Source organism: Anoplopoma fimbria, chromosome 3 (genome assembly GCF_027596085.1).
Source record: "Anoplopoma fimbria isolate UVic2021 breed Golden Eagle Sablefish chromosome 3, Afim_UVic_2022, whole genome shotgun sequence".
Classification (NCBI taxonomy): Eukaryota; Metazoa; Chordata; class Actinopteri; order Perciformes; family Anoplopomatidae; genus Anoplopoma; species Anoplopoma fimbria.
This window is the reverse complement of record NC_072451.1, coordinates 21676220-21699447: the sequence shown is the minus strand read 5'-3', so window position 1 is coordinate 21699447 and position 23228 is coordinate 21676220. Positions and strand designations below refer to the sequence as shown.

The following is a 23228-nucleotide window of genomic DNA, read 5'->3' as shown; positions in this document are numbered from 1 at the left end:
ACTAAACAAAACTCCCTTACGACTCAGAAACCATCATTTACGAGGCGTACCTGAAGGCAGCAGGGAAAGCTTCAAGATGGTGGTATGTGTCACTGCAGCATGTTTCTGATGTAAACAATGAAGCAGTTATTCCTAACTTGAGGGGAATTTTTAACCTCTCTTTTTTATTGTGACAGAAATTTGGGCTCCAGTTCAAAGCCACTCTGGAAAATGTCACTAATGTGAGACCATTGGGCGACGACTTCCGCTGGTTTCTGAAGGTAGGTTGGCTGTCAAGCTAGCATGCTAACTCTTTAACTCTGTGATCTGTACTGATCATAACGTTAACATGCTCTAACGTAAGACAACTACATACGGGAACACCTTTGTTTACTGTGCAAATATTCATTATATCGACACACTGTTTATTATTCACCACTTCCTGTGATGTGTTAAAGCCTCTAGCAACTTCTGTCTCATTTACTCAAGCAACTCTTTTTTCCTAATTCCCCCTCAACGTAGCTGAAGTGTGGAAACTGTGGAGAGATCCCAGATAAATGGCAGTATGTGACACTAGAGGTAAAGAGAGATATGTGTGTATGCAGTCCGGCACATTTTGCCCATATTGTCTCTCACACACACAGTATCCAACCTGTTTTTCTTTTTTTTTTGCTTTTCCATAGGAGAGTGTGCCACTAAAAGGAGGAAGAAGCAGTGCGAGCATGGTGCAGAAGTGTAAACTTTGTGCCAGGGAAAATTCAATTGGTACAACCTGACATACCATTTAACTCACTTTGTTTTCTTTCTGAAGTAAAAGGTTCAGGTGGAAGTATAATATGTAAACTGTTTTTACAGATATCCTGGGAGACACAATCAAACCTTATAATGTAAGCAAACATATTGTGCCTTTTAATATGTCACCAGTCTGTTTTCATGTAACTAGACAGTCCACACAAGAGAGTTATTTGTCATATCTCCAGTGCAACTGTAATACATACAGATATTCCTAACATACTGTAGTTGCCACTTGAAAGCATGACTGAAATGCATTAAGCAACAGCAGAATGTCTGTAAAACAATGTTAAATTAAGGGGGTGTTTCTTAAATTAAAGGATAGAAATTGCTTAAGGAAGAGATCTTTTAATAGGCTGAATGATTACAGAAAGCAAAAACAGTTTTGATATTTATATCGGCTATTGACTGACGATTGTTTTTAAAGAAACATTAGAATTTGTGAAGCTATCCTATCCTACTTTTTTTTTTTCTGGATCCTACTTTTCTTTCTTTTTAGTTGGATTTTTGGATCTCTTTAGTCTGTAAAATAGCACCTCCAAAATATTTAACGTCCTCCCTCTGTCTCATAGACTAACAAAATGAGTTTGTTTAGTGTTGCCTCTTTTTCCAGCCATTAACAATGTGTCTCTTTCTGGCTGGTGTTGTACGTTTGCTGGGTTGAAGGTGGAGGACAGCGAGAGCTTCAAGACAATGGTGCAGTTTGAGTGTCGAGGGCTGGAGCCCATTGACTTCCAACCTCAAGTGAGTCTCTCTAAGCAGATGTGAGTTTTCATTATGTGTAGCAATCGTCCTTTTTCACAGCAGACATTTTAACCTGTAAAGGAAGCACATGTGTGACTAATACCATTAACGATGACGCCATGCATAACACCAAAAGCCGAAAACTGAAGCAGCTACATGTAATTCAGCCATCATTCATTTAATAATTTACACCGGTGCTTTTCCTACTGTTACATGTCGAAATATCTTCTGTGAAAACCGCTTAACTTGACCTTCTCACGGTTGATATTTGCTCTGCCAAACACCGTTGCGAAACCCAATTCCTATATTCCATTTAGGGCTATTAAGCATATTGACTCACTGGAGCATGTTATTGATGCACCTTATAGGATGAAATTGATTCGTGTTATTAGATATTCATGTGATCCCAGCCGCAACAATATATTTGCTGTGGAAAGAAGTATATCGCTCGTGAGTCAGACAGTTTACTTAAGGTAGCAAACTCCATTAACTGCAAATATTATATTATAATGTGACTCCTCTCAATTACTATATAACCCCCCCAGGCTGGATTCGCTGCACAAGGAGCCGAGTCCGGAACACAGTTTCCTGAAATTAACCTGCAAGAAAAAGTAAGTGCAGTGTGCAAGAGTGAGTGTTTAGAAATCAACTTTATCGGTGTAAAACGATGTAGTTTTTTATGGTAGAAATGCATTTATGTAAAGGAAAACACAAAATTCAGGTGGCAGGTGACAATTCAAAATATTGAATCAGGCATTCTGAATTGCTTTCGCCTGTGGTTCAGTTGTGGACTGAACTGCAGCTGATGAAATTATCCTCATTGGTTGTATAAATCCAAAATAACATCAAATAACTTTAAATAATATCTTTATAATGCTGTGCATAATCAAACCAAGTAGAATTTTAGTTTTCCTGTAGAATTTGTGTGTGCCTTCTCCAGTCTCTTCACCCTGCTCATCTTCACTACCACAGATATCTGTCTTATTGAAAGCTGTCCGTTTCAAGCAGTTTCATGTCAAAGAGTCAGATAGCTAGTGGACTTTTTAGGGAATAAATAGCTATGTCCGGATCTCGAAGACCTTGTCGCTGGCTACGGCCGTGCCAGTGGGAACAACTAAAATGTTACCCCACTAATTATCCTCTTGATACATCTACAGACATTGATATCTCTTGTACCATTTGCAAACGTGATACAGAAATAATTTCTCTTTTTTTTTTTCACCGATTGTGAAATATCCAACAAATTTAGGACAGACCTAAAGTTTCACTTTTTGATTCTCGTTTTTTTTGTATCTTTTTTGTAACATAATTGTCTTTGAATCTTATTTTTTATTATTTGTGTATATGCGTATCATACTACCTACAAATGTTCGGTATGTGCTGCTTATGTTTACCTAAAATCTTTGGGTATTTAATTTTGTCTATTAAAAAAAGTATTTAGAAAAAAAAAGAGCGAACAATTTTTCCTTCAGAGTATGACAGTTTTTGTTTAAAATGTCTTCATTGAGAATATTTCACTAGCAACAGAATTTCAACCTTTGATACTGCACTGTTGCATATCATTCATTTTATGTTATTAAGTTACAGGTTCTTTCATTCATTTGTTGCTCTGCCTTTTTTTTGGTCAATAATCCCAACAGTGTGTTCAGAATGTAACAGCCTCTTCCATCTGTGCAATTTGACAAACCCGCATTTTGTAAATTTCAGGACTGGACGGACTACGATGAGAAAGTCAAGGAGTCGGTGGGAATATATGAGGTCACACACAAGTTCATCAAGTGCTAATGTCATCAAGTTAAAAGCCTCCCAGTTGGGAGAACGAACACTACAGCCAAACATCCTCCGGTCTTTTAGTTGCCATCAAGGATGCATCAGATGTTGAGGTGGCGAGGTTTGGATGATGATGAACAGTAACAGGTGTGGATCAAAACCACAGGTTGTCCATACACGTCTTGGATTAATCAAAATGTTCAAGGCTTTTTTCACTGCTTCAATAAAATTGAAATGGGACAGTTTTGAATTAAGCTTTTTCTATGCAGTGCCACTTTAAATGGTCTGTAGTCATGTAGTAGAACCACACTTTTATAGCAAAACCAACCTGTGAAATTATAAAAAAAAAAGAAGTCCAGAACAACTTATTACAGCTGTGGGTCACAATGAACCGAAATGTATTCAATAAAGCTGGACTGAGCAAAGATTTCCCCTTTAAAAACTAAATGAGGAGTAACATGAGCTGATTGGACAGAACTGATGGGGGACTGCTGTCAACTAAGGAGAAGAAATGTAAGATCTCTCACTCTGTCAGCTTTTCAAGGTATCGTAAACTGTCTAGAAATTGCTATCAACGTACAGGGGGTTAGATTGTATCAAATAGTAGATCTCACCTTAATTACAAAAATAATAAAGACAATACAAAGTAACAGTGCATACAATGTTCAAATGAACAGACATTGTGTAGTAAAACCAATTATTCCATCCTCAAGTCAGCCACATTTCACATAGCACTAATGCACAACACGGCACCAATGGAAAAAAGTATGTCAAGTTCTAACTGAGATAAACTATTAACATTAAACTAATCAGCACAATACATTTACAGACAAGTGAGTGCTTATAATATACCAAATATTTTACATTTACTCAGCTTCAGTTCAGTTTTGAAAGTTTGAAAGATGGCCTGCCACACTCTTTTCAGCATGTCCACAGAGAGGTGTAGTTTTTGTTTTTTTTTCCTTTCGAGTGACGCATCAGCTCGGAGACAGACGATCTTTGCTCTGTGGGTGGCTCCTGTCAGTGCTGCTGCTGTCTGCTGTTCACAGACCTGTCTGTCTGTCTGTTTGTGTGGACCAGCAGAAGATAAGCGACCATGGCACCTGGGAAGATGAACAGGGTGTTTGTCATCGGTGTGGGCATGACTAAGGTAATGTTATCATTATTTAGTTATCATTCTTATTGTCGCAGTTGTTAAGACGACATGAATGAGCCTATGTACAGTAAGACTTGAGGCTATTATAGTTAGCTGACCCCAGACTGCACTGTGTTGGACATGTTCCTTTAAAAAACCTATTTTGTTGTGGTTAGCCAACAGGCCATAGTGTAGAGAACTGTTAATTGTGCTCATATTGTCTCTAAGAGTCGTGTCACAACTGATACTACACATTGTAAACATTAGCCAACGTTAGCTAGGTTAGCCCAAACAAAATAACATTGTTGCAGCTGAGGTTTGTATTTAATGCTGGTTTTAAAATTGTTTTCTTGACTTAGTTAGGTAACACTATGTCTCGCTTGACGTACTTTGCTCTGTATCTCATGCCCTTATTTCTTAGTCCATAGTTCATGGCCAACAGTTAGAAACTGGGCTAAGGGTCATCTCTTTACACGTCAGGCTGCAAACCATGTTTTTTCAATGACACGCTCTACTCTGCATCTGATTGGCTGGTACTGTCGGTTAAGCCAATCAGAGGCCGAGAGGGGCGGGGCATGAGTTCACCACCCAAGGTAGTTATCTATTAGAGATGGGAATAACAGCTCTTTGAAGGGAGTCTGATTTTTCCCATTGCTCCTGTTAAAGTTTTTTTTTTTATTATGAATGAGATCATGTTAGTTTAGTTTTAATGGGTGCTTAAACGGAAGTAATGCTGGAGTTATGAAACTGTTTATATGTGTCGATGTATCTTTTCATACTTGATGAAGTTCATATTTTAGTAGTGCTACCACTTCATATTCCAATTTGTTGAGGTTTCAAGTTGCAAAACAAATGTGTTTAGAGGACGATGTTGCCAAAAAGTAAGGGAATATTTTCCCAGAACCCTAAAATGAAATATTGATTATAATTAAAAATGTAAAATGCATTTGTGTACAAATACATCCTGACAATATATTTTAATTAATCTGGAGATGTTTTTTGTGTTTTACCAATTGACCATCAAAAACGAAAAAGAATGGTGAAAAATATATTCATTTCACAATGATGTATCAGAAGGAATAGCAGCAAATCCTTTCATTTTTAAAAAGCCGGACCTACAGCATTTTTGATAACGATTAAATAGTTGCTTATGTTTCTGTCAATCGACTAATGGGTTCAGATCAATTTTCAGGTCAAGTCATCACAACCATTTTATAATGGTGATAGCTTGATTAGAGGGACTCTCATTTAAGTTCCATCTCATGTTAGTTTTACGATGACAATATTGTTAAATGTTCTGTATTTTGCTGCAGTTTGACAAGCCTGGAGCCCGAGGCGACTATGATTACCCTGACATGGCCAAGGAAGCAGGTGCTTATCTTTTGGATTGTGGATGTTGTTCAGTCTCTCAAAAGATACCATATCTGAATATCTGTGAAATGGATCTAGTTGCATAACATGTAGCAAAGTGTTTTATAACTGTATATCTACATCCTATTTTAGGTCAAAAGGCTCTAGCAGATGCAAGAGTCCCATATTCTGCCATTGAACAAGCCTGTGTGGGATATGTCTATGGTAAAATGTGACTGTTTTGTATATTGTTTACATTTTGCACGTTTTCCACTGAAATATTGAAGTACCAACTTTTATATTACAATGCTACATATGTTCTCACTACACCCTTGCAATGTCCTATATCCTATCTACTCTAAAAACATCCACTTTAAAGGAAGGTGCTTTTGTTCATGAAAGAAAAAACAAAGTGTTTCTCATATTGTAATTACAGTCAATAAATAAGGAATGACATCTTCTTTCCTCTTTCATTCCCTCAGGGGACTCCACATGTGGGCAGAGGGCCATTTACCACAGCCTTGGCCTGACGGGCATCCCCATCATCAACGTCAACAATAACTGCTCCACAGGCTCCACTGCTCTCTTCATGGCTCGCCAGCTGGTTAGGGGAGGTGAGTAGACCAGGACGCCTTGAAATTAATAAACCACACAAAATATATACTTTTAATAAGAAGGCCGTAGAGAGCTCACACGGTTTCAGTGGATTCTAATGATGACACATTTTCACAAGAGAGAAAAGTATTGCAATATCCATTGAAACTTCTTAAACCACCACTGCAGATTAAATATATTGTCTATAATTTAAAAAGAACTCTGCACTTTCCATCTCCTTTTGCAGGTCTTGCTGACTGTGTGCTTGCCCTCGGGTTTGAGAAGATGGAGAAGGGCTCTTTGTCGGCAAAGGTATGAGCTAACTGTTTGCTTTGTGTTGTCGTATTGGATGTAGAGGAGACAAAATAACACGACACAATATCTTACAGTCCACCATCCAGGTGTTGTTGTAATTGGGTAGTTTTTGCTAGCAGCAGAGAATAACAGCTGGGTTCCACACTTGTCCTTAGAGGGTTACAGCTCATTGATATGTAAATAAAAACGCAGACTCAACAAATTAGCTTGGCTGCACTCAATTAATGAAGAAATAATGCAACTCTGCCTTAGTGTTCATTAACAACTCATTGCTATTGAGCTAATTCCTATTACAGGGGAGCAGAGGGGATAAAGAGGTGGCTATTATAAAGAGATCTACCTTCTTGCAGGGCAATCAAAATTAATTTTACTTGTTACCAAAACATAAAAAATATAGAAATATTTCAGTATCTATTATCAACAAATCAAGCATTGATGTGTTATATTTGCCAGATTATACCAAATTCTCTACTTACATTTTCATTTTTTTTACAAGGTGAAAAAGCAATTAAAAAGTAATTTAAGAAATACCTGCTATTAGTTTATGGACAGGATCAATCCAATGGACAAGCACATGGAGGTGATGATCAACCGCTACGGGATGGTGGCCGCTCCAGCAGCACCACAGATGTTCGGTAACGCTGGCAGGGAGCACATGGAGAAATATGGTACATGCACACTAGTGGTCTAACATGTGACAGTGATGGATTTGTCTTGCATTGAGGTCATGGTTTTACTTTATCATATACAGTAAATGTTTGTTTCAATGTTTGAATCTCCTCCAGGCACTAAGCCAGAACACTTTGCCAAAATCGCCTGGAAAAACCACAAGCATTCCACCAACAACCCGTAAGAAAGGGTTAACTTTTAAAAACTATTATTGCTTCAACAATCCTTGCATTTATACTTTATTCAAGTTTGTGTGTGTGTGAATATTTGTGTATTCATTCATGCAGGTATTCCCAGTTCCAGGATGAATACAGCTTGGAGCAGGTGATTAACTCCCGGAAGGTGTTTGACTTCCTTACTCTGCTGCAGTGTTGGTAAGAGCTTCATCTACAGTTAGTGTTGTCAGATCTTGAAAAGAAATTGATCATTCTGCCTCGAGTGTAACTGTCAGGACAGAGGCTATATGTATTTGATCAAAGAGCAGAGTTATTGATGACATTTCCCACAGTTCCTAACAACACTATGTCATCTTTTTCTGCTCTTCTTCTCTCGTCAGCCCGACATCAGATGGTGCCGGAGCAGCAGTCTTGGCCAGCGAAGCCTTCGTCAGGAAACACCATCTGGAGAACCAGGCAGTGGAGATTGTGGCCCAAGAGATGGTGACTGACCTCGCCTCCACGTTTGAAGAAAACAGCTGCATTAAGATGGTAATTATCATTCACAAAGCGTGTCTCATGAAAACACACTGTCTCTGTAACATTCTCCACTTGTCTGGATCTACATTAAACTAAATATTTTAAGTTTAATAGTACATTGTTAGGTGAATGAAAAATGTAGCTACATTACAGCCAAGAATGGAGAGATACTTTCAAACAATATCGCATTTGCACAATTCAATGAAACTATTTTTGAAAGTGTTGATAAAGCAGACAAAATGTTAGCCTGAAACAAATGGCAAATGAGTCCTAGATTCCTGCCATGAATGATGAGAAGTGCTCTCTAATATATGAACCAAATCATATCAATTTCACTATTCAATAGTCCAATCTAAATACACCTCAAAGTTGCTGTTATTTTTTTCCAATACAAAATGAGACAGAACAGACAGTAAAGGACAGGACTGTCATAGCATTGATTTGTTTAAATGTTTTCAAGATGTATTGATCCCCTTCCTCAGATGACTATACATTATTGTCAATCCGTCAGTGCCACACAGAGTTCTGCTGTTATTTCCTCTCCCAAAGACCACTGGCACCATTTGCATTTTTGTTTCAACCACCTGCCTGCTGTCTGCAGATTCATACAGGTTTCACAGGCTGACAGCTCCCCAAAAGGGAAAGCCAAAACATCTTGAACGCCCCCTGGTCAGCTGTTGATTTAGGAAGCTTATCTAAGACGATCTATGAGCGGATCATTTTTTCAGAGAATCATGTTTATTTAATTGTGAGGAGCCAAAACCTTGATCGTGAATAACATTTGATTAATTGTGCATCACTTATACCTAAAACCATCCTGAAACGACCGATTACTTAGCTTCAACCACTATTGTAGGAAAAACACAAGCGATGAAAAATTGACTAGATGTTTGAGTTAAATGGTCCCAAGCTCCTAAAAAAACAATAACGGAAGACCTCATGAGATGGATACATGTGTCTCTATCATTATGGGGAAAGCAGAAATGACCTGAAACATAACTTTGTCGTGACAAATTTGTTTCCTTAAATGTGTTCCTGAAAATACTTATTTTGGGGTTTTTTCTGTTCAGGTGGGATATGACATGTCTCAGACAGCTGCCAAAAAGTGTTATGAAGCTGCAGGTCTGAAGCCCAGTGACGTGGATGTGGTTGAGCTGCACGACTGCTTCTCAGCCAATGAGCTCATCACGTATGAGGCTCTGGGGCTTTGTCCAGAGGGTAAGACCGCACCTCTTAAAACCCTAAACAGCTTTTTTAAGACTCAGGAATATCTTTATTGAGGTTTTTGGACCCTACGGATGCAACTAATTTAATATATCTCATTGTGCTAAACCTGTTTGAAATCCCCAAATAAACTAGAATTTAGACATGTTTTGTTGCCTCTTTTTAATGGGTTATATTTGGCTGTGAGGCAAAATACTATGGCAAGCAGTTTTATCATATATTGGCTAAACTGGATGTTCATTACTGATATCTGAAACATCATTTTGCTTAAAATAAATATACAATACGCTTTCAATTTCTCTTGTTCGCCACAGTTTCTTTGAATATAAGTTAACACTGAATAAGAGATATCTGCAACTATCACTACAGATGTGTGACGAGTTGTGAGTTGTTTTCAGTGTCATCACTGCTGACATCTGTAATTCAGTTTTGACTTGTCAGAATGACGTCGGGGTTAAGTGTCTTGCTTATCGAACCACAGCCACTTCCCTCAGAAAATTCGGAGTTTTCTTGATCAAAATGACTTTCTTAATATCTATAGTGTTCATTTCCAGAAAGTCAAACTTGGCTTACTTAACTTACTTAATAAATTGTTAAAATGCCTTGCGATTAAAATACAGAATATAGCGCTCCTAGAATCAGTAATAATGGAAACAGAATAAATCCTGTTGCTTTCCTTATGTAAAACTGAGGGACATGATCCAGAAATGCAACAGATATTACTGAACCATATATGGTGTTAACATATCAGAATATTATACTGTAAAGTTCACACTGTTCTGTTTTGGGATCATCTCGTGTGTTAAAGGTAAAGCAGGAGAGCTGATTGACAGAGGAGACAACACATATGGAGGCAAGTTTGTGATCAACCCCAGTGGAGGTCTCATCTCTAAAGGACATCCTCTGGGTGCCACAGGTAGGTCAAGCCTCTGACTCTTGATTAAATTATTTTGTCATATAGGAGGACAAGGCACACAGTACATAATCCAGGCTGGTAGGGAGTAAAAGCATTTGCAGCTTATGTTTATTTTTAACTTGTTTGGAGCAGCGGATGAATGGGATTTGCTACACTGTTCACAAGATATGAAGAATTGTGTTTATTGTGATTTGCATGCTGATGTAAATCTTCAAACTTTGCCAAGCAACAATCCACAGTGGCCACCAGGTGGCATGTGTCACATAGTGATGGCCACCTTGTAACTGGGTAAGCCTGCATGTGATCGGAAAGCCTCCGCTGTAATCTCTCATGTTAAACTCTAAACAGTGCAGCTGACTCTGCAGGTCAAACATTTTTCATACACATACTGTTTAATATTATACATACGTTTGTGTTCACTCAAACATGCAAACTGATGGTCGACATCAAAGTAAAACTGTGCTATGTTCTCCTTTTTCATTCATTTCAAACGGATCATTTGATTTGTCCTTTTCTAAATTTTCTTTGATTTATTATATTTTGTGTCTTTAATTTTCTTTCCCTCTGCCTCCCTTTCCTCCTACCCTCATGATCTCAGGCATCACTCCCTCCACGTCATTATTTTTGCATTGACTTTCCCCATTCATCTCATTAATACTCCCTCTGTCTCCTGGGTCACGCTCCCAGTGTGCGAGTGCCCCAGTCAGCGCAAAGCCCTGTCTGATCTCTGGTGTTGCTCCTAATCTTGATTTTGACTTCACCTTGGGAGCAGCACCGGGAGCAGAGATACAGATGGCTCAGTCACTCGTGCAAAATATCACATGTCAGGAAGTGATTTTTACCTTTTGAAATGACATCCAGGTACAAGGGTGTATGTGTTAAATTAGCACATGCCTGTCCCCTTCCCCTATATTTGTAATCTTCTCTCTTTTAGATGAATTTTTACTTGAGGATGATTTCTGAACATTCCTTTTCATTCTGTATGAATATTATGTAAGGTGATATCCAGAGGCTCTTTATTTGGCTGAAAAGCCAAGCCTGCAGTACATTCTCAAATGGGCATTTAGACAAAATTGCAGCGACACAAACAAGTCCTCATGGAGAAGATTAGGAGAGTGCTGCAGAATGTAAGAGACGCACCGTGAAGAAGCCTTCAGCTTTAAGTCCTTCAGCTTATTGGCATAATCGAGAAATGCAAAAGCTCATTAAGCAGATGGGATGAAATGCTTAGCTGTAATGCTAGCGCAGGAGCGGTCCCTGCAGAGATTAAGGAGTTGTTAGATTAGGGGTCAGCTTGTCACCCCTCTGAGTGAAGATATTGTGTTTAACACTTATAAAATGCTTTAGTGTCACTTCACTTGAGGACCGAGACGTGATGGGATTGTGTCCATACTAAGTGCTGGTGTTTTAAGGATCGCTCCCAAGAAAAAAATGCAGACGGCAAATTTACTGTTCACTCTCACTTCTCTCATTAACATTGTTTCCGGCCGCAAAAGGCAGCTTTTTTTTCTTGTTTTTTTTTTTTTTAAGCAAAAAGGCTCTGGCAGACAGACAATGTTAACAACTAACTGGTGATCAAAGTGGAGCATTTAGAAGCTAGAGAGGCCGTTTTTTTTTCCTCAGGAGCTGGTGCAACCGATCACTTAAAATTTAAACTTTTTTGAGATCACTAGTCACACCCCCCCAAATAATTCTAAATGTGGCCAGTGTCTGCCGGATGTTTAAATAAGCATCTGTTTGCCCTTTCAACTTTATAAGGTGAGAATATTTCAGTGCTGTGCTTACAGCTGGTTTCGGTTGCACCTAAGCTGCCAAAACATCAGCGAAAAACAGATTTTAAATGTGTTAAAAGAGATATGTGTTTTATGACACTAGTGCAGTGTCTATAGAAAACATGGCTGTAAGGAATGGGCTGAATGAATAGCCTGTGGTGTTGCTACTTGCACCTCTCTTGATAACTACACATACAAACAACATGAGAAATACACCTGCCATGACTGCTGTGTCTGCTTCAGTGCGGTTACTCGCAGTAATAAGCTACAGAGAAATACATGTAGAAGATTTGGAGGTATTTTGTCGTCGTTAGAATTATAAATTACTATGACAAATTTACACAATTTTAGTTGCATGGCAGAGAGAGCTTGCTTTATAGTTTAATCTTAAAATTCAGGGGCTTTATGTTCTGTCCAACAAATGCACCTTAAAATAAATTGCAATACTTTTACTAATGCATTGCAAAACATGTATTCATTTTCTCATAAATACATTTCAGAGTCTAAATTAATCCATTAGTCAAAACATTATGTGTAAAAAAAAATATGACATCTGCACTTACTTTTGTCTTTCTCACTTTATTTAATGCACCTCTCTTGGGTTGGGGTGTGATGTTACCTTTTCAGCCATTTACAGCTTCAATAACCATAAATGACGTTGCCAGCCCACACCATATCTCCCTCTACATTTCACGTTACCCTCTTTCCTTCTCTGCCTCCTTGTCCTCTCTTAGGTCTTGCCCAGTGTGCAGAGCTGTGCTGGCAGCTCCGCGGGCAGGCTGACAGGAGACAGGTTCCAGGGGCAAAAGTGGCCTTGCAACACAACATTGGCTTAGGAGGAGCGGTCGTTGTCGCTCTCTACAGGATGGGATTCCCTCAGGAGTCCAGGTGAGGAAGAAGTTTCCAACGATTTGTTCTAAGTTCTGTTTAGAGTCTATATGTAGCATTTATTTTATTAGTAATTTTGCAGCCTCAAAAAGACATGATCTGCTGCTGCTGATTAAAACGCCAGAGGCATAATGCCTCTGGCGTTTTAATAATATCTGTTTCTATATTCTGGTGCAGTTACAGCTCTTCTCTTTGTCATTTGATCTCTAGATACAGTACATAGCTTTATCCACTGTTCCTATTCTGCAATATAACACCTAGATTGAAATTTGTACATTGTCAAATGCGTTTGAATCAAAGTGAACCTCCGAAAGCTGAAGTTCTTTTTTCACATAGTGTATACTTCTAATCTAGCGGTGGTATTTTACCTGCTTTGCACAGTTCCCAAGTAGGTGCAGTTCCCAGCAGCTCAGCCAGCGGTCTGGAGGGATTTAAAGCATACCCTGTCTTCAAAGAGATGGAAAAACATCTGCAGGAGGTATAGCAGCACACTGTCACTTACAAAAGCCCCCTTCACACCTTAAACTAGCTATCCTTTTTAAGATGCTATTGAATCTGTTTCTTTCAGTCTACATGTGTTTTGTGGACTTGGAGAAGGCCTTCGACCGTGTCCCTCTGGGAGTCCTGTGGGGGGTACTGCGGGAATATGGGGTACCTGGTTCGTTACTACGAGCCATTCGGTCCTTGTATGACCAAAGTGAGAGCTGTGTCCGGATACTCGGCACAAAGTCGAGCTTGTTCCCAGTGCGTGTTGGCCTCCGCCAGGGCTGCCCATTGTCACCAATCCTGTTTGTGATTTTCATGGACAGGATTTCAAGGCGCAGCCGGGGGGAGGAGAGTTTCCGGTTTTGGGACCTCAGAATCGCATCCCTGCTTTTTGCAGATGATGTGGTTCTGTTGGCTTCTTCAGAACGTGACCTTCAGCACGCACTGGGGCGGTTCACTGCCGAGTGTGAAGCTGTCGGGATGAGAGTCAGTACCTCCAAGTCTGAGGCCATGGTTCTCTTCCGGAAAACGGTGGATTGCACCCTCTGGGTTGGGAGTGAGTCACTGCCCCAAGCGAGGAGTTCAAGTATCTCGGGATCTTATTCACGAGTGAGGGAAAAATGGAGCGGGAGATGGACAGGCGGTTCGGTGCAGCGTCAGCAGTGATGCGGGCGTTGTACCGGACTGTTTTGGTGAAGAAGGAGCTGAGCCGAAAGGCAAAGCTCTCGATTTACCAGTCCATCTACGTTCCAACCCTCACCTATGGTCATGAGCTTTGGGTAGTGACCGAAAGAATGAGATCGCGAATACAAGCGGCCGAAATGAGCTTCCTTCGTAGGGTGGCTGGGCTCAGCCTTAGAGATAGGGTGAGGAGCGCAGACATCCGGAGGGAGCTCGGAGTAGAGCCGCTGCTCCTTCGCGTCGAAAGGGGCCAGCTGAGGTGGCTCGGGCATCTGATCAGGATGCCTCCTGGACGCCTCCCTTTAGAGGTTTTCCAGGCACGTCCAACTGGTAAGAGGCCCCGGGGTAGACCCAGAACACGCTGGAGAGATTATATATCTCGTCTGGCCTGGGAACGCCCCCCCAGGAGGAGCTGGAAAGTGTTGCTGGGGAGAAGGACGTCTGGAGGACCCTCCTTAGCTTGCTGCCCCCGCGACCCGGCCCCGGATAAGCGGAAGGATGGATGGATGGATGGATGGATGGATGGATTTAAGTACAGGATGTATTGAGTTTGCTTGCCCTTTGAATGGCTGTGAGCAATGTATGGTCTTTATAAGCCTTCATACATAAAAGCAGCACACAGTATTGTAAATAATAAACTGTATATGTGTTGACCTTAAAGCATGCAGTTTGAGGGCATTGTAGCCTACACACGCTGAGTATATATAGTATAATAATATATACTAACCTATACCTAATAACCAACAATTACTCGCTGTTTCTAAGCATTGTCCATTATTTTATCAAGGTATATTATGTACTGGTATAAAAAACAATGTCAACTTTAATTGTAGAGCACGTTGAAACAAAGACAATACATGTAATATATTGCGTTTTGGAAGCAATTGATTGAACTCCAAATCCATAACCTGTTAGTTGAACACTGACATCACACATACGTGGTAAATAAACAGGTGTTTTTTTTATGTTACCAGAAAACATGGTCAACAGTAGTTGTACATCGTTTTCAAGGCTTATAAATGTGCTTTGACTTATCAGAAAAAAACAGATGAACAAGGACTGTATGTGCATTAGTCATGTTGTTACATGGGGCCTCATTTATAAATGTACAAACAGTTTGAATGCCTGTACAATTTATTTCAATTTATATAGACATCCTTAAAACCATTTGAGCCTGTGATTCGTCATTGATTGTCAGTTATAACCTGCATGTGACGGTGGCTGACACTTCGGGGGTTGATGCAGTGGAGAGCCGCTATGCAATAATGATGCGTAGTGGTGGTCAATGTTAAAGCGTGTAGAGCTGCTGAAGGGACTTAAAGCCTCATGTAGCAGGATTATATATGTTGATTATATGTTCTTATTGATTTTAATTCTACTTACTACTTCTTCTCGTTCTACATGTCCAACCCCCCACTCCCAACTTGCTCTTTCCAATATTACGTTGAGTAATCACTGTGCTGCTCACTGGGGGATTATTAGAATTTGTGGCTCTGGACAAATGCAAGAGAGTTCAGTTCGAGCGGTGGTTGCAAGTGTTGGTCACATTTCTCAAAAGCTGATGAATGATTTCAGGTGACTCTGTGATCGTTCTAGCCCGGAATAAATTAGTTTGTTTGAAGATTTTCCTTACATCATTTTACTTCTGAAGGTGTATCAAATATGGGTGGTTCTGCAACATTGAGTGACTGTGTCCACAGAATATTTTAGATATTGGTTTTGGCAGACACTCTCTTTCAAAATTCAGTCATATGTGAAAGAGGCATGATCGTTTTGCCCCAGGAAGCCAATACACATCGCCCCCTTCTAACAGAAATCCCAGCATGCTTTGTTGCAGAAAATTAGTCTGAATCGATACAAGGCATGTTCAGAATATTTTGTAACACTGTACACAATGAACTGCATTGTATTGTGTATTAAGTAACTACTATAGGCAATCGAATCATAGTTTTAGTTTGACAGATTCTGACCTTAATAACAAAACCCTATGACTGTGATTTTAAATAATTCAAGTGCTGAAGTCTACGAATAATATGTGTCAAGTTAAACATCTGCTGAACTCCCTGCAGGAAGGAGAGCAGCTTGTCAAGAAGATTGGTGGAGTGTTTGCCTTTAAAGTGAAGGATGGACCAGATGGGAAAGAGGCGACTTGGGTTGTCGATGTGAAAAATGGCAAAGGATCTGTCTCCAGTGACCCAGGTGTGTAATCAGCGGAGGTGTTATCAAGAACAAATCATATTTATTCGTTATTTTGGTTGCAGTGGTGTGTTTAAAAAAAGAAAATAATTTCAAAATGAATTTCCACCCCAGGGCTTTTTTCTCTTACTTTTGCCTAATGGATGTTCTATTCTGTTCAGTAAGATGTCACTAAAAGAGCTGAGGGAGGCTCAGAAACTCTTCCCAGTCAGTCTGAAATTGCTTTTAAAACAAGTAATTTTCATATAGTAACACTTATCTCAATCAGTCCCTTACCACATATCTACCCCTCAGCAGCAGCTGAACATGGACATATAGTATTCACAGAATTTCCTTTATCATAGAGACCACATGCGTATCTCATGGTTTATGTTTTGGAGTAAAAAAAGAAAAACAGGATTGAACCACTTTCTTTGTTTGGCTCTTTGTGCTTTAAGCTCATAAGATAAATGGGTTCAATCCCCTGAGATAAATCCTGGTTTGAAAAAATGTTAATTGAGAAACTCTTAGCCTTTGTAAGGGGTGTATTAAGGGGTCTTGCCAATACTGAACTGAAGGGTTAAGATTTAAGATGTAAGAGATTGCTTCGGTTCTCTGGCTGTGTAGTTGCAATTCTAGTCATTTATCAGTCTAGTAAAACTCACTAGTGAGCAATCAAAGCAGTTGACATTTACAACACAGTCTTCATCACTGCAATTATCTTTTAAATGTCTTCTTCGGATTGAAAGACTGATAAAGCAGCTGCAATAGACATCAAAACGTGCACACACACAAAGCATAATCTTTTTTTCATCTTTCTGATGGCTTAAGCATTTTGATATAACTTCAATATGCCAGAGGCAGAAGGACCTTCTATAAACTGATTTTAAACACACACACACACACACACACACACACACACACACACACACACACACACACACACACACACACACACACACACACACACACACACACACCTTTTCAGAAATAGCCCCCTGTCTGTTTCCGTTAATGGGCCTTATCTTGTGATGTTCTCTGGATCAAATCCATTATTTCTGAGAGTACTGTTGCTTCTCCACCTGACTCATTCAGGAAATGGAAAAAACATCTTCGGGGTAATCTTTAGATGCTCTGTCACAATAAATCCATGTTTTTTCTTTTTTCTTTTGCCTTTAGGTTTTGACAGTACTATATTTGTATTTGGCAAATAAGAGATGATCTAGAAATAATAAGATATGAAATAAGAAATGACACATTTATTACAAATGAAAAGACAATGAAATACACTCTTGCTCAATTAGATTTTCCGGCTACAGCCTTACTTGTTCTGGTATGACCAGTAGCTTAGCTAATGTTGTCTCTTCCTAATATTACAGCACATTTAATAACATTTCACAGATGAACATCAGCTTAATCACAGAAGTAAAACAGGAAGTAAACGCACCGTAGTTGAGGTACCTTAATGATGTTTGCCACTTGTGGCTGCCACAGTGGGCGCTGTACAGGAAAATGTACATGGTCTCACTTTAAATTGTTTATTGTCGATAAGTATAATAACAACATAGTAAGTGAGTAAGTGTGAAAACAATGTGACAGGGGTCCCTTGTAGTGATGAACCTACAGAGAACTGGAAGGGCACTTAGAGAGCGCAGACCTCAGAGGCTGTTTACAGAAGTGAAAAAGCAGCTGAATATCCAACCCCTGAATTGGATCTGTTTAAAAAATTGTACGCGTTCTTCCTTGGACCATGCTACAGCCTGGCACCAAGTTTCATGAAAAGCGGACCTGAAGTTTTTCTGAAATGCTGCTGACAAACCAACAAGCAAAACCGATAAGGGAGACTCGTTGGCGGAGGTTCATTATAACCTGAATCTGCAGCCCGCTTCAGATTAACTGAAATTTACAGCGAGTTCCAGCTCATTGATTAGCTATCTGACCCGCAACTTTAATGTACTGTTTTGGTGTTGGCATTTGTTTAACGTATTTATACGAGAGGATTTCTCAGCAAAATAAGAAATTCATAACACACACATATACACACAGTTTCTGCAGGGGGAAAAAAAATGAATTACCTGATTCCACTATTTGATACATCTTCATGATGCCTGAGGCAGATGTCATGTCTATTTCAGTGATAATGGTCATAGTTGTATGCTGCTTCTTTGACAGGCTGAGGGGTTGATTCAGACGGTCGCTACAGAAAGCCTCAGAACAAGGCAGGGAAAATTTTCATAATGCTTTTTGGATTGTTGCTTCAGTGGGAGAAGCTGCATTGGACTTGTGTGCTGTCCACAACAGGCTTTTACACTAATGGAAGTTTCATCCAAATGCCAAGTGTACTTTTAAGTGCTTTCTATTTAGAGCATTGCCATAATGGTGACTAACATTCTAACTTGTGTCTAGCTTCTTACCACACAAAGCTTATTTTTCTTATGTGTGTATAAGGAACAGTAAATATGCATTTGTTTCTGTGTGCGGGAATTTTTAATTATGATGCATTTGATTTATTGTGGTAGTTAGTTTTGGAGAAAAAGCCACTTTTTTTTTTCTTTTTCTTTCTTTTAGGTAAAAAAGCAGACTGCACCTTATCCATAAGTGATGGGGATCTTCTGGAACTGATGACGGGAAGGCTGAACCCACAAACAGTATGTAGTTATACATTAACCACATCTATCTGTACTCACATGGTGACGCTCATAAGGTTCATAAAATAACTTTATAAATATGAATAATGTTATAATAGTATAAATATACGGGATTGATTTACGAACAACTGAAGATCTCTTTCATCCAATTCTGTGGTTTTAATTTGCTTTCACACCATTAACAAACTGCACCACAGTCCAGATGGGAAGGGACCTTGGTCCAGTTGTTCAGTTTGATTGAGTGCCTTCACAACAAACAAAGTGATGGAACTAAACAGGGGAAAAAGCACCAGAATTTTTTCACCAAACCAAACAGCTTATGTGTGAAAGCAGCCTGAATGCCCCGGATTAGTGTCAGAACCCACTACTATGTCAATCCATAAAAAAAGTCCAAAACTGCTTTTGGTTCTGGTGCAAATTTTTTAAGCAGCCAAACCCACCCGTTGTCTCTTCCCATAGACATATATTTATTTTCACTGAGAGCTGTCTGTTGCCTGTAATGCGCTAAATACATTACATTACATTACAGTCATTTAGCAGACGCTTTTATCCAAAGCGACTTACAGGAAGTGTATTCAACATAGGTATTCAAGAGAACTACTAGTCACCAGAAGTCATAAGTGCATCTCCTTTCTTAAACAAGCATCTAAAAGCATAAACCAGAGCAAACATACATCCGGTCTGCCACCTTTTAACCAACTTAATCCAGTTTAATGGTTTCTGTATGGACACTTTTCCATTTAGTCAATCAGAGGACTTCTCTAAGCAACAACAAACTCAAACAAAAAAAAAGATGTGAATTATCATTACCAGTACGTAGATGATAATTGCGCTGCCCTCCCCATTGACTCTGGAAAATATGACTAACACTGACATGCTGTGAATATTTTGCCGGCAAATTGCATGTTTCCCTGAAGCCTTCCTGCCAGCGTGGGGGCATCACTGGCAATTTGAAAGCACACAGGCAGAGGTGCAGAGAAACAGAAATATCACGTAGGCGTATGGATGAAACCCTGCTTGCATCAAGATGATAGAGATGCCAAAAATCTATTTTATATACATACAACTGGAAGATCGAGTAAGTGTAAGATAGTTAATATATTACCAGATGATAAAGAAATAAGAAAAGTGTTTCCATTTAGATATAGTTATACTCTATTTAAGTTACAGAAACACAGTGATATAACCCCAACAGTGCTTTCTCATTACATTACAGTCATTTAGCAGACGGAACTTTCTCGGAACTGAAATAGAACAAGTACGATTTAATGTCATGTTTTATGTTTTTTTCTATCAAATCTTTACTTTTAATATGATGTATCTTGACCACCACATGGCTTTTATTGTCCAAGAGTTAGGTGCTCAAGTAAATGATTTGTCCATGTGGGAGCATGTAACCTGGCTGTGGAGCTCTAAGTGGGTTGTTATGCAACTCTCTGAAGCCTCTGAGCACCAAAGACAGGGGCATCTTTAGTTTGAGGTAACGAAGAAACAGGTTCGAATGTTCACCACAGAGCTGGTGCTAACAGAACAGGGGGAGCTTATTAAAAATAACGAGTTGTGGTAGATTTCCGAGTGATTTCTAGAGGCTCAAAGCTGCAAGCCTCTGAGCCTGAATGTGTTTTATTTTTTTTAAAGGCTAGCTCCGTTCAGCCTGACATCCAGAGGCCTCATTTACCTGAGCTCCCTGCTCATTGGTTCATGTTACATCATCTTAAAAAGAAAATACTGCATTTGATAGAACAGCAGAGATAGAAATGTACTGGTGGGTGGTAATACCTGTTGGACGTCTCTGCCCATAGAAATATTCTCTTGTAGGCTTGTATGCTCCAGCAGCAACAGGAATAAAAGAATACTTGGTTTGTGCAGTCCACCTTTTTTGACCTAGAAGACGGACTAAAGGATTGAAGAATTTGAGATGTGTATTTTAAAGCAAAGTTACCCCCTACTAAATGTTACAGACGGCACCAAAGAGCAGAACAAACTGTCGTAGCCTGGTTGTAGTGCAGATGGGCGTTATCTTGAAGTGCATGTTGAATGATTAGGACAAAGAGCATGAAAGAATATCAACAAGCATGTTGATCTAGCCAATACTTGGGGTCAATGTCAACACAAGGAGAAGAACTGTGTTCAGTCCGGAAAACCCTAAAGCCTCAGCCTTTGCTCTGATTCATTTTCTGCCAATCAGATCACAGAGACATGGCAGAGGGATATGAACACTAATTGGTCAGTTGACCGCTTATCATGCCACAAAGGCCTGTTCACTTGATACATACATTTAACACTTTATAGTGTCCACCTAAAAGCATCTAATCCAATATGTCATTAGATTTGTGTTTGACTCAAAAATGTCTGTTTTTTGTTTTTTCACATAATGTTTTCACATTTTAAAATTTCAACCTGATGAAGTTAGATTTTTTAAATCTTGATCCTTTTAACTCCTGATTGCAGGCGTTCTTCAAAGGGAAACTGAAGATCACTGGGAACATGGGCATGGCTATGAAGCTGCAGAACCTGCAGGTTACTCCTGGGAAGGCCAAGCTGTGAGACGCTGAGCTAGCGTTGTGTCCTCTGAGCAGCACTTCCAAGGACACATTTGTGTCCTTGGGCAAGACACTTAACCCCAAGTTGCTCCCGAAGGCTTGCCATCGGTGTGGACTGGATGTGAATGAATGTTAGTTAGAGTCTGATGTTAGAGTCAGTAGTATATGTGATATACTACTGATTGTAAGTCGCTTTGGATAAAAGCGTCTGCTAAATGACTGTAATGTAATGTAATGTAATAACATTTCTGAAACACCTATAGTCTCTAATATTCTTAAATGCAAATTTTTGAACATATGTGAAGCTCCTCCATGCTTAATAATCATGTAGTAAAAACACTCAATGTGCCTCTAATTTCTCTCTATGAAATTAAGATTGTGGTTTAAAGCCATTTTTGATCTCAACCATTTTGATAGATCACTTTGTATTTAATATACGTCTGTCTAATTTTAAAAAATAAAATAATTTTCTTACAATAACAACCTCTTAGTTTTGTTTTCCTTAAAGTAAGGTTTATATATCTTCTTACTTAAAAAAACTATACGTCAGTGGCCTAAATGAAGAATTTGATATGTCCTGTTTTCTGTCACTCTCTTATTGTCCTTCTGTACCAATGCGTCCCATTTCCTGTGTATAAACTGGAACATATGTACTCAGAATTTGTATGAAAGTTAGTGAATGTTATGGATTTGTTATGTTGTGGTGTGTCTCTAATGACTTGACCTGCTGGATTCATGTGCGTTCAATCAAGCTCTAGATGGTTGACTAGGTGCACCTGTAGAGTCGCACAGTAAAGGGTGACTCATCATGCACTCAGGAAAATCCAACATGGATTGAAGTTATTGCAGTCTGGCACTCTAAATAGAAACATTGACAATACAGACTCTAATCTTAATCTCTTTTTATTTTCTCAAAAAAGAGATTCCTCCATTGACTTTTCAACTGACTACAGCATCAGAGATTATGTCAAACAAAGGAGAGTTTTTTAATGCGCGGCTCAACCCTTGCAAACCCCAGCTGGTAATTCGGCCATGATGCTTTTGTTTGTCTAAATCCTGCATCCGAATTTAAAAAATACTTGTTCATATGACAGTATCAGCGCTGTTTAAAAGCAGAATTGTGTTACCAATATTAGGCTAGTACAGTTCTCTGCTATTTCCCGTTGGGTAACATTCAAACAAAGGGATTTAATTTGTTTTAGTTTTTTTAGCTTCTGTGCCCTACTTCTCTCACTTTTTCTCCATTTCCCCTCCATTTGTCTATTTATGTATCCCTCTTGGCCTCCCCCTCCGCCCGCTACAGGGCACCTTCCGCCAGATCCAGCCTGCTTTCCTAATTGCTCCTATCCGGCCAACTGCCTTTAGCCCACTCCCCATCCTTTCCCTCTGCCAGGTGGCCAGCTGGCCAAATGGTGATGTTCAGATGCTGCACAAGCTGCATGACTGGCCTGCCTCACTGACCATTAGCAGTGGGCTAATGGGTGTTTAGGAGATATATTGCATCAAACACAGTGTGATGGGGTGGGATGAGGTGGAGCGCAGTGGTGTTAGCTGAGGATTTTCAGGCTTGGTTGGCCTCAAGTCAAGTTCTACCTCAGCTCAGCCTCAATCGTATAAATAACCTTGGCTCCAAGTTTTTCTAGGAAGGCAGGGTATATATTGGACTTTACTTAAATGAGACCCATCAATACTGTAAAGGCCTGGTTTTTACCATTGGTTTGTTATTTAAACTACTGCATACAGTTCACCCCCTGCTTATAACTACGTCTGAAAAAATATATCCTGCAAACGTAAATATAGCAGACATTGTGATGTGGACTTTGGCATCTTTCTTGCAGAAATATAGTCAGAA

At 39.5% G+C, this 23228-nt stretch overlaps 2 protein-coding genes across 3 annotated transcripts; both read left to right on the top strand.

The window, feature by feature from the left end:
• The first annotated feature begins 51 nt into the window (after positions 1-51).
• On the top strand, positions 52-3664 carry czib (CXXC motif containing zinc binding protein). 2 transcript variants are annotated; one of them, XM_054596336.1, is made up of 8 exons: positions 52-82; positions 177-260; positions 502-558; positions 663-744; positions 835-866; positions 1438-1535; positions 2061-2126; positions 3223-3664. In XM_054596336.1, exons 1-8 carry the CDS (start codon positions 77-79, stop codon positions 3395-3397), a joined length of 600 nt encoding a protein of 199 aa, XP_054452311.1. In that variant the 5' UTR covers positions 52-76; the 3' UTR covers positions 3398-3664. The 2 variants fall into 2 exon arrangements, with proteins under 2 accessions (XP_054452311.1, XP_054452312.1); XM_054596337.1 differs by having other exon boundaries at positions 1438-1515; positions 3223-3659.
• Positions 3665-4326: 662 nt separating this feature from the next.
• Positions 4327-21868, top strand: scp2a (sterol carrier protein 2a). Its single transcript, XM_054622805.1, has 16 exons — positions 4327-4435; positions 5734-5791; positions 5924-5995; positions 6253-6384; positions 6612-6676; positions 7221-7347; positions 7465-7528; positions 7636-7722; positions 7905-8055; positions 9114-9261; positions 10076-10183; positions 12690-12843; positions 13225-13321; positions 16080-16209; positions 18754-18833; positions 21285-21868. Exons 1-16 carry the CDS (start codon positions 4382-4384, stop codon positions 21378-21380), a joined length of 1623 nt encoding a protein of 540 aa, XP_054478780.1. The 5' UTR covers positions 4327-4381; the 3' UTR covers positions 21381-21868.
• Positions 21869-23228: the final 1360 nt, after the last annotated feature.